Source organism: Mya arenaria, chromosome 11, assembly GCF_026914265.1.
Source record: "Mya arenaria isolate MELC-2E11 chromosome 11, ASM2691426v1".
Taxonomy (NCBI): domain Eukaryota; kingdom Metazoa; phylum Mollusca; class Bivalvia; order Myida; family Myidae; genus Mya; species Mya arenaria.
Window position 1 is genome coordinate 43,888,533 of NC_069132.1, and position 12,705 is coordinate 43,901,237.

The 12,705-nt window shown below is 32.5% G+C and overlaps 1 protein-coding gene across 1 annotated transcript; it reads left to right on the plus strand.

Moving 5' to 3' along the window:
• The first annotated feature begins 5,337 nt into the window (after positions 1-5,337).
• On the plus strand, positions 5,338-11,138 carry LOC128208986 (uncharacterized). Its single transcript, XM_052912767.1, has 4 exons — positions 5,338-5,523; positions 7,835-7,907; positions 9,459-9,518; positions 10,886-11,138. The coding sequence occupies exons 1-4, from the start codon at positions 5,420-5,422 to the stop codon at positions 10,967-10,969; spliced, it is 321 nt and encodes a 106-aa protein (XP_052768727.1). The 5' UTR covers positions 5,338-5,419; the 3' UTR covers positions 10,970-11,138.
• Positions 11,139-12,705: the final 1,567 nt, after the last annotated feature.

Genomic DNA, 12,705 nt, shown 5'->3' on the forward strand with positions numbered 1-12,705 from the left:
AAAATATGGAACTGTTTATGACGGCGGAGAGTCTTCTCATAAATAGTAATCAGTTTAAATCCTGATTGATCAAATTCCAAACATTAATGTTTGATAGATATTGCAAAAAGTTAGACGCATTATGTACCTGTATTCATTCACCCATAATGTTGGACACTTTTTATTTGAACACCCATATATATTTTCGGAAATAATTTATCATCTGTACTTGAATTCCCGGACACTTATTGATCTGAATATTTCAAGTGAATTCCAGTATTTTGTACATGATAAATTATCCATACCATCTTTCTTTGATCTGAAGCAGACAAATATCGGATCTAAACAGTGTCAGCACAGGTGTTTACTTATTTTGGTTTATATTGATGTGTATTCATTGTGCTTCTGGCAACATTTGAATCAAGTTTCATTTAAATATCAAAAAAAATTCTGAATTATTGCTAAATTAATGTTTTGCACCACAACGCCTACACTTATGAATGTTTTCTTTACTATTACAATACTAAAGTAACACAGGAGAAAAAAGTGCGCCCAATGTGGGGCTCGACCCAAGACTGCCGGTACTATAGCACGGGGCTCTCACCAACTGAGTGAACAAGGTTGCTAGTTTCTTGCCTACAAACATTAACTGGATTTTGAATATCTTCAAAAACTATAGGAGTTAATAAGACATTGGAATAGAAAGAAAAAAATATTAATAACTATTTTTTTTACAGTTGAATGATAACATAGCATGTTATGTTATACAGTATCATTGCCATGTCGTCGGTATGCATGACTCCTTTAAAGGTCCATTTAGCAATTGTAAAAAGGCATTTGATTTCTATAAAGAATCTGTCGGTGGACTGTTTTCAGCTTTTGAAATATTGTTCCTCATCCTGTGTCAAAATGTCAAGTTTATCTTGACATCTATTTTTTGTTACAAATAAACGTATGCATGTCACTTGTGTGTATTTCTTTAGTCCTTGCAGTCAAGGATAGTTTTTATTCACAGCAATAACACTTCATTCATTCAATACTGTTCTTGAACGGAATCAGTCTCCTGTGTTTTGCAAAACAATAGGATGATACCGATTGCATCAAGTTTTGAAATATCTATTACAACCACTGATATAGTAGAAAGTATAAGAAGATCAGTTGTATCAATTGCCTTCACCTATTGGACATCTACTATGAGGACTTAAACACGCAGATTGGAAATCTCTGAAACTAAACAAATACTTTCATCTTCATTCATGTTGACCAAAATAATGCCAGTTCAGGGATAAAATTTTAGGGATCTTTTTTTACATTTAGGATATTCAGTTTGTCCCCGTTAGCGTTGGGTCTCCGAAACAGAAACGTCAAAGACTCTGAAGCGGCTGTTTATATGGACCACATGCATGTTAACAACATATGTCACTACAATGAAAAAAATCAGAGTCAGTTATTTGAAAAAAATAGTTTAGGATAATTTAAGCCGCTACTGGCCTGGCAGAATGCATTTTTAATACATGTATTATAACTGTTTGATGTTAAACTAAGAACAAAAATAAAATCTCCAACTAAAAACAATAAAAAAATGTTCTTACAACTCATATCCTGCAGACTTGTAGATTTGATTATATACAGTACAACAATTAGTATTTAAATGAGCTTAATCACATATCTTACTTAATTCACTTGACTGCTTAATTGTTGCAGAATTTACCCATCATACACAAATGGCAACATATCATTTATTAATTTAAAACAATAATATCAACAAACTAGAATCTAATACATAATTCATAACAAGCTAAATGTATTTTAAAGTTTTGAAAGCTACGAGGAAACTAAGTTTAAAATTATTAGGTATTTTACCCCACCCGCTAATAAGGTGTACTGAAGTTGAGTTTGAGCAACGAATATTTCATTGACATTTATAAAAATCGGTAAAACTGTATTCAAGAATGTATAAAATGCAACTCCCAATATGTTTTACTCACCAGTCAATATGCTTTGCCAGGGATGCAGTGCAATTAACTAGTTACGATTAGTAGGAAAATGAATGCAGAATTAAACCGGAAGTCACATAGTCGCAAAGCATTACGTATGCTAGATGCTTTATTATTAATGTCAATTACATTTCACCAACCAATGAAAAACATCGTATCAAAAACTGATCTTATTCGGACTCAAATTCTTTGGTGGTTTTTCATTCCTTTTGATCCTCTTAACGGTACGGTCGGAAACAAAATAATAATGAGACTTCATTCTGTCCGTTTTCCCAAAAAATTCGGTCGCCGGTTGGTAATAAAAAACATTAGAGGAGTGGCCTAATGATGTTATTAGAAAGTAACACAGATCATCCATACATGTATATTTTGCATTGGTTTCATTCCTTTAAATGTTGCTTTAAATAACGCTCGCAAGAGTGGCGCATTGTATCGGAATTTAACTTAAAGTTTGGGAAATCCGGTCTATAGAGTGTGTCTATGTCTTTCAACATCAACAACAGAATGTCTTATGAAACCATACTATGAGCTGTAATTCGGTGTCATAGATGTGATGACTTAGCTACTCGTTTAAACGACGTACGTATTTCGTTAAAACGAATTAGTGAAGAGCTCTGTAAAAGATATTGCGTATATTATTGACGGAACTTAGCAAAAAAAGGACAGTTCCTGCTTGGTTCGCAGACTTTCGGAGCTCTCAAAACGTGTGACACTCATTCCGGGTAAACTACAGAACTTTTTGGCGTAAAAAAGGTACCACATTCCAGGGACAATTTGTCGATAGATATCTTCTAGATATTATGTTAGAAATCCGAGTAAAATCAAATTGGCTTGAACTTTCCTTTATAGGTCGATGCAAAGACATATGTCAGTTTTTTTTTTATCATTTTAAGACATTGATATGTTTTATTCATTTGACTTTCATGTTTAAAACCAAAAAAAATGTTAAACTTTTTAAATGCCAAAATAACGCACATATGTTTTTATCATATTTATTGTTTTGTTTTGATCGTTAAAGTCAAATAAGATAATCATTAGAATAAATTAAAACATTTTCTGCATAAATATATGCGGCTTTAAAAACATCCTCATATACCTTTCTGTTTTAATTATCTTTTGTTTTCAAGATATTGTGTGATGTTTCAAAATGATATATTTCAAAATAAATAAACACTAATTCAAAGAAGCTTGATGCAAAAACATTAATTGATGTGAATTTAAAAATCGTAGATTACCTTTAACATGCTGAATTAAGACATCTACAACAAAAACCAAATGTAAATAATGCAATAATTAAAGTTTATCACTTGACGAGAGTTCGGATTTTTGTCCATGTTTGCACAGCAAAGCCCAAACTCGTAGACAAATATACTTTCAGTGGATAAGTCATATATTTATAAAATGTGTGCTTAATCACCTTTGGCAAAACCATGACTTTTTAAATAGATGTTGCCTTAAGAAAACTGTATCTCAAAAATTGTATTTTTATATCTATTGCCATGAATTGTGTCATTAATAGCCTTCAAACTGGAAACCTTAAGATGCACTCTTACTCCAAAATAAGATCTACCACATTAATACAATTGTTTAAATATACCACAAAGGATGAATACATGTCAAAAGCAATGGTTCTTATAAAGGATACCGAGTTTAATTGAAAAAAAGGTGCAGAAAACACGGTATTTCTACCTTATGAGACGATAGTAAATCACAGTAAATCTCATAGCACTCACCAACCATTAATATTTTGGCGTTTTCAGCTATTAAATACACCGTTACAATCTGGTTATCATTAATTAATATTTTCCATACATGTATTATTTATTAAGTAGTTAAAGGTTTATCAGTCAAATTTATGTTTGTTATATATACATGTGTATGTATTGATTTTGAACAAGAGTGTCACAGTCAAACAATCCTGAAAGTAAAACTAAGTGGTGTCTAATATGCACACTTATCTCCGGAAAGTATTAAATCGCACCATCAATTGCTTGACCTGTACCTCTAGAAAGAAAACTAATCTTCTTGTTTGGTAATGAAAGATTATAAGTGTCTGTCTCTAGAGATTGATATTTAAATCGATAGTTCGTGTTTTAGATAGATTTAAATGGATTATTTGCTATCCATTTCAGTTGAGGCCCTGAAATTGTTTTAATAAAACTAATTCATAATCGGTTTTATTTAAACAGTTATTATCTTTAATTTGAAATCGAAAATTTGAAATGGAAAACAAATAATAAATCCGACCTACCGACCCTATTTTTTCGGCATATAACCGGAAAAAACAGGTATTTTTTGGCCTATATCAGTTGCTGTACAGTAGATGTACTAACCAAGTTCTATATAAAACAACCTGAAATGTTGTATAATTCAAAAATGTACTTGTTAACGAGAGCTCACATGTACGAGACGTGACCTGTAGATTTAAAACGCGAAATAATTATAAAATTAAAAATAAAAATGACTGTAAAACATGGTATATGGAACTTGTAATTCAGAAAAAAAACACTTAATAAATACTTTGCCTGGAACAAAACATACATTATATTCTAAGAAAAATATACATATTTTTAATAGTTCCCATAAGCACAGCCATCGAAGTGAGTACGTGAGCCGAAGATGTTTACTGGACTGTGACATGCATGTAAGTTTTACCATAAATACCCGGATGTGTATCAAACACGCCGAAATCGCTCCGCCCTGTAACTGATGGAATAAGCAATAATCATTTAAGTCAGACCGATCCATCGGATATATATTGATATATATATATATATTGAAGGATGGATGTTGCTTACAATATAAATATACATACCCGATGTTTCGAAGATATCGGTCGGACTTATTCGATGGGCAAAAGAAGTATAGGATATGTATCGTTTTCGACATATTTCCTATATTGGGAAGATATCGGTCCGATGCTAAACGGCTAATGCTTTCTGATTCGTACAAATCACTTGTTTTCGCGCTTTGGCCTTTCTGAGCTGTGCACATATACACAATTCTGCGGAATATATGCCAACCGTATCAATTAATGCTCATAGTAATAACTTGAATAGTCTTAAATCTATACAAACATCACAAATGTATTGTTTTATTTCATAACTTTATGTATAATTAATACTGGCTTAATTTCAATTCAAACAAATATTTTATTGAAACGGGCCCAAGCAGCCTCTGCTGATTGAAACTTTACGCAAGTAAAGAATCAAAGTGATGAATTAATTTCCTTATTAAACAATAATTTGTTATAATTAATTATCATGAATATTCAAGGTGTTAATATTCGCACGGCTCATTATGATTTTGCAAAACTGGAGAGCATTTATCTTTTCTGTTCTTTTTGCACTGTGCACTGGATTGTATGTTCCACCTGACGAGTGGTTCTATAAAAGCCTGCCAACTGATCCTCTCTGTGTCGGATAAAAGCATTAAGCATTACAATGTCGCCAAAAGTGGTATGTGTTATTTTTGTACTGCTTTTCATGAATGTAGACGGACAGTTTAATCTCAGTCCTCGTAGCTGGTACGCCCGGGAAGCAGCAAGGTACAGTACCTTTTTAAATAAGTAGATAATGGAGGATAATACCATTTAATTGAGGCAGTTTAATAAACACAGTGTTATGTTGCAGACGACAGACTAGATATATTTATTTATCTGCATTATTATGACAATTATGTTGCATACAAATATGTTTAAAATTGATTCTCTCTAAGTCATTTCTGAAAACAAATAGCGAATAAGATTTCATATTGTACGAGTGGTGGCATAATGTAGTGTACTGTGATTTTTAGTTAATTGTTGCTGTGTTTTTTTAATATGCCCAAATGATATCTCGTAATTTATGCCAGATAATATCACGTGATATATGCCAGATGATATCACGTACTGTTTGTAAAAGAATATCACTTGATTTATGCTAATAATAATCACTTATTTATTTCAAATAATATCACGTTATTAATGTCAAATAATATCACGTAATTCGTAGAAAATTATATCAGGTATTTATATTGGAAATTTCATAGGCAATAGTTCAAAGGAATAATGATTACATTTTTCATATGTTTTAATCAATTGGTATAGAAAAATAATTATGAAAGACAAATGGGGCCAAAAATATAACTGGAAGGGTTCACATTTAAATTCAAAGAAAAGGATTAATTACCTTACATTTAACGTAGATAATTTTTATTCCGTAATCAGAACAACATTCATTTATTTTAATTTTATAATCATGAGAAAATATCATAAGTTATATCTTTACTTGGTTTTATACTCATTTGGAAACAATGATACACTGATTTGAGAATATATAGAGAATACTAGGTTTGTTCCGTGGCTGGAGAAAGTGTATCTGGCAAGACTGGCCAGCGCAACATTAATTGGGTTATGAACGAAATTGGGCTGGTCAAAGTGTGTGGAGTCCGAAGGATGTTATCATTGCACACCGCGATTTTGAAAACTTGATTGGCCGTTGCTACATTACATCAATTAATCGATTAACTTTTTTTGTAAATATTAAGGTCATACGTTTTACTAAAATTGGTCACATTTTTTATGTTAAATATTTGTTGAACACTTTGAAGTAAGTGGTTTTCGATAAATCCAACATTGCTGTTGCTGACTACTTTTGTCCAGTGCAGACTGCAGACGTAGAGAAAATGGGTTGCAATTCATCTGTCGGCGGAACATTTGTTTTTGATGTTTTGATATTATGATTTTCTTGGTTATCATTAGATTTTATGAAATAAATTTCATGTCTTAGCTTGTCACATGGAAGTTTTATATTTTGATTACATCCAAAAGTAGCTTATGGGCCATTAGGAATGCACGAAATTGTTGATTATGATTCTTAATATATATAAGAATAATAAGAATCAATAAAATAAATAACAACCTTTTAAAAGGACTGTACTCCGTATGATGAAAAAAATAAAATTGTCGAAAACTGACACAAACTCGGTATCGATTTGTACAATGCATTGAAACTTACTAACTAAAGTTCTACATAGTTTACAATTAATTTATTTTTCGCAGTTTTTTCGTATTTTTCCATTAAAAAAATATAACTAGGTATGTCTACCTAGTAGAATTCATTCATCATGCGTGATTGGCTAGTCGATGTTATCACGTGATATGACCATGTTAGGTATATAGCTTAAATATTCCAACTGTTTAGAGTAAGCCTTCATAGGACAGTGGATACAACACTGAACTGCAATTTTGGCCACACCGGGTCGAACCCGGTCTCCGTCTCGATTATTTTTACATTTTGGTATGTTTTTTTACAAGTATGATACCAAAGAGTAAAACATTTTATTAAATAATTGTCCTGAGATTCGTTACAGAAAAAAAAACATTTTTGGTGCCAATCTGGTGTACAGTCCCTTTAATAGAAAAATAAATGAAATGAAAGCACGGATATTTGTTGATTTAAGTATTTAAGTGTAGGATTGTAGTTAATTTCACGAGTTTCATAGATCTCACGAATAATCATTTAAAATTTTATAGGAAACGTACATTGCATCCTGTTATTCCTTAAAGCCCCGATAGCAAAACGGTTAAACGGGAAATGATTCGATATGTTATTTCGGCAAATCATACTGTACAAACTCCCCCCTGATGGGAGGGGGAGTTTTGGTGGCACACAGTCTTTAGAGAAAGAACATTTTGATTTAAAAGAAACTGACTCTGAAACTTTTGAAACATACACTAGGTATATATAAGTGTTTCGTAATATCAATTTATCTTTAAAAGTACGCAACCAATGCATGTTATATTCTGTTTTAGTGTAATTACACACCTCAGACTCTATGCTTAATTAAATGCATATTCGTTTTTTTATCTTTAATAGAATCTGTGCTCAAGCTGGATCACACTATCCACCAGGTCCTGCCGGCCCCATTTTTGCTGCTGACAAGAAAATTGTAAGTGTGTTAAAGAGTACGGTGGAATCGATTTATGTTAAGCAACATCGGGTGCAGAATGAGACAAATATTGTTTACAAAACTCTAAATGGCACTGATTTGTTGAAATATGTTATATAAAGGAAGGCTTATAAAGTATTATTAACGGCATGGACCTGCAAATGTATGATGTATCATGTCTTTATGCGATTCACAAATGAAACTCATAATGGGTCAACAAAACTGATTTTCACCGAGACACAGTGTTTTATTAACAGATATCAGTAATAATCATCTTAAAAACTATTTTTACACAACTCTTTTAGTCATAATGCTCAGCCATGTAATACTCTCAAAACTCACGTCGCTTTTTTGTCATGGCGTAATACGGAAATGACTTCTTCTTTTTCGCGTGAAGTTTTGTTATCGTCTTTTGCCTATGAATTTCCAAAAATATATTGTGTCACGTGCCAGCTGAATGAAACGGGAAGAAATATACCGATAATATACATGTTACAATATATAGAAATCCGTCCACGCCCATATGATTATCGTTTTCACCCGTGACATTATCACGGCACGTGAGGGCGATTATAGATTATGGCACGTGAACCAATGACGCCTTTTTGCGAAAATAATATCGGCCGACGGATAGGCAAAACTTGACAAAAACAAGCAAAGCGTTTTAATTGATTCAAACAGAACTATCGTTAAAAGGAACGTGACATTAGTTTTATCATTGTAATTCATTCAATGTTGCAGTAATGATTGTTACCGTTACCTGGAACCGTTTTTTTACTGGTTTGCCGGGAGCCTTCGGGCAATTATTCTTCCCTCTGAGGCAATTACTAATCAAAGACCATGGTCAACAATATATTATTCCGTTTAATAGATAGTAATATCACTTGTTGTGGTCCATACAGCGGGATATACACCTATACCATCAGGGTTTTTTTAGTTATGTGTGTTGCTTTTAGTAAACAATCCTTAACAATCTTTTTGCATCAAGTGTTTATTTATAACGAAAGAAACGCCTCGCTCAGGAAAGGCCATTTCAGTCTCTATTGTTTGTATTAACGTAACAGCTTTTTGACCAATAAAAAACTTTGACATGAACCAAGTCTATACGATTAAAATAGTGAATAAAATCACGCACTTCTTAAATTGCTATTTCATTTGATCGTGAAGTGAACCTTTACCGAAATGTCACAATTCTAACGCCAAGATGGAAAATATTGCATGTATATATCATCGAACTCAATTCGAAGCCTAAGTGAGAAAAGTCGTGGGTGAAAGGAACCTTGCCCGTTGTGGGAATTCACCTACTTTGCTGTATCGGTTGCCATGGTAGCAATTATAAGATACAGAAACGATAGTGACCATGTCAAAAATCATACTTTTAGTTATTTTATTTATATTATTGCCGATATGCTATGCCATAAGTACTGGCTATACTGTTTTATTTTCACTAATTTTTATTTTGCAAACAATATGCACCAATGACATAATTCAGATCATTCTTTGGTATGCTGGTACTGTATGATAAATTCACAACGATATTTTTTTTACTAGATACCTGGACCTCTGATGGTCGTATCAGTGACTTTCGGTATCTACGTTTCAGCCGGTCGGGTGAGTACATTTGCTTAATTCTTGTTTTAATGCTACATATTTGTTCAGCTTTTTATTATGAGTAAGTATGTGACAACAAACTCGTATGCTGACGAATGAAGAAATTTTATTTTACAAAAGATCTGGTCAATTAAGTTTAGAAAACTTTCTTTTTCCCGTCCGTGGCAAATTATGGTTTGATATCATAGCTGTTCCTGAAGCATTTTGAATTAAGGCCAACTTCTGTATATTTTTTTAACCAATATACTAATGATAGAAGCGTTTTCAGCATTCAGAATGCCATATCATTCAGAGAAGTTTCTATAAACTTGTATTTAATGAGAAACAAAAACTGATTTGCACGCGCGGGCGTACTGTCGTACAGGTACGTCCCTGGATATATGAAAAAAGAGAGTTAACACCACGTTTAACTCAACTCTTTGCGTCATAAATTGAATTTTGTATACCATTTTCTCGACAGGATTGAGCGTTAGAGCAACAAGTAGTGTTCTTATTCTCCTACTTTAAATGCAAAGATGATTTTTTTATTGTATGACTTATTTCCGATGTCATTTATTTGAGTCGTTGAGAACTTAATATTACTTTATCATATAAAATCTATGTTTTCACTTTATATTATGTTTTTTATTATTATCAAGTTGTTGCCTTATATTTATTTATTAACTTCCTAATTATTGATTACTGTTGTGTCCAATGTAAGGTTATAGCAATATAAACTAGTTTAAAGTAGGGTAGTGCTCCAGTTCGAGTTTCACTGACCATTCCAAGGCGGTAAACCCGTCATAATCGGGAAAGCTTTTTTGCTACGTGTCATTACTGTGTATGCTGTGTGTTCGTGTGTATGTTGTTCTGCACGTTTGTGCCTGTAGAACAATGTAGTTTAGGCCTTTCAATCTTGATATTTTATAACATGGCTTGTGGAAAGTCCTCAAAGTTCTCAAGAAGATTGATCACAATGTTTCTTGACTTTAAACATAGAAAATAACTGTAAAAATACAGAAATACAAATTTTAACCTTTCATTTCAGATAAAAATTAGCGTAAAGATGGTGGTTTGAGAATCGTATATATATTTCAGAAAAAAATATTTATGTTTTACCGAAACGTTTGCCAAAGGCTTTTTGAAAATATATTTTTCGAGGGGACATAAGTTGTTTGACTGTTGCAGCAGCATCAGTTTGTAAAGCAAACGAATTGCACGAACAACACACAGTATTGTTGAGCATGACGAAAAAGTCGGTCCTAATTACTTTAAGGCTAAAGGTACAAGTAAAAGTGACATTGATGATCGTGTCGCCCTTTGGTAAGCGGGTAAGCTTTGATAAATTATCGATTATATTTGCTTACTGCATTTTTGTTTCTTTTCAGCGTGCAGAATGGGGTTTAGGCAGAGTGGCATTTACTGGAAAAACGCCCGGACCGTGTCATGAACTTAAAATTCTTCTTATCTAAATTGTCAATCGAATATATATCTCGATTGAATAACTTCTTTGATAATAAACAGCTTTAATTAATGATCAATTTGCTGTATGCCGTTTTATTCTTTAACGCCACATAAATGCTTTTTAATCTGTTAGTCCTGACCGCCAAAATCTTTTCCTACAAGTGTTTCTCGTGATCGTCTGTAAACATTATAGTTTATAATAGTATCGATATAACAAAGACTATTTAGAGCTGTCGAACGTACACTAGCTCAGATTAATGCCCATAACCTGTGATATTGATGTAATAACATATTTACAAGCATAAAGGTAAAAACTGAACTAAAATCTGAAAAGGTTTAGTGAGGAAACAGGATTAAACCCCAGAACCTCTGGATTTCTAAACGAGACCACTGACACATCGGGATGTAGCAAGGTGTTGTTAAACCCTTGAAACACAATTCGTGATTTTATCGGAAAGTGTCAACATTGCAGAGAAGGCTGTCAACATTCAAATGTTTATATTAATGTTTTACTAGTTAATTAAACATCCTTTAAAAGAGTATGTTATGTCGACAATCCGCAGAATCCAAATGCACCTTTATTTGTATAAACAGATATGCTGATCAAACCTGAGTGTGTCTGTATTTGCTTTATACTTAAAATAAATAGCTCGATTGTGATTGATTATAAAATCACTCTCGGGCAGAAACCAGTGCCTTTGAAAGGCCATGAGAAAGCACTCCTTGCTGGAAACGAACCAACAACCTCTTGGGTGAGAGGCGGACACCTATACCACGAGACCAGTCTCACTCTATGCCTGAATTTAAATTATAGAGTTTCTCTTCATACATCATAGCTCTCAGAAAAACATAGGTCGTATGAAATAAATCTACTCCTATCCGGATCACTTCTTATACATGAACATTGATTTATATCAGTTCTAATACCTTTTTGTATAATAAGAGATTTTCTTTCATGCTTTACAATGAAATATGGGGTTTTAACAGTGAAATAACAACAGTGAAAATATCAATTTGATATTTTCACTGCAAAATAAGGAGTGAAAATATCAATTTTCAGAACTACTTTTAAAATCCTTTGTTGTTACATAAAGAAATATTTTATAAATTTAAATAAATATATAATTGGAAATTAACAACTTACCGTTTATTACCGGTTATCCCGTTTATCAAACATTTTACTGATCTTTGAAGCTGAATGTTCGAACATTTGCTTTCATTCCAAACAAATTACAGACAAAAACAACTGTTCAAACATAAATTAAATTTTATAGCATCGATCAAATGTATTTTGAACTGTTAACCGTTGTAGTACGTAAAATGAGCTTCCTGGAGAATTCACACAACAATTTACAGATAGATCCAATATTTTTTTACCCCACCCACATCTCAAAATGTGTCAACAAACTAGCGTGGCATTTACTCTTCTGGAAAACAAACATTTTAAAGCGTAACAGACTGGTCTCTGACAGTAAGATGACTGTATATTAACTTACTATAAAACACGCGTATATGCAGTCTTAAACTAAGAAGAATGTTTAAAATCCAATGAGTATCCACATTTGTTTTGCTAACACATTTGACCTTCCAAATTTTCATTCTATAAATAGCGGCGTAGTAATTGGTTAAAATAAAAAGTGTTTTCATTATTTTTTGGAACATTTGTGCACTAATAATACTTCATTTTTTACTGTTCATAAAGCTTTGCAATAAAAAACGAGCGAATATTAAGCTATAAGAATGA

Bases quoted from the DNA above. Each gene is read 5' to 3' on its own strand.
- LOC128208986 (XM_052912767.1), top strand. From the start codon at position 5,420: ATGTCGCCAAAAGTGGTATGTGTTATTTTTGTACTGCTTTTCATGAAT. The intron at 5,524-7,834 runs GTACAGTACCTT...TATCTTTAATAG, and splicing joins TACGCCCGGGAAGCAGCAAG to AATCTGTGCTCAAGCTGGAT. The intron at 7,908-9,458 runs GTAAGTGTGTTA...TTTTTTTACTAG, and splicing joins TTGCTGCTGACAAGAAAATT to ATACCTGGACCTCTGATGGT.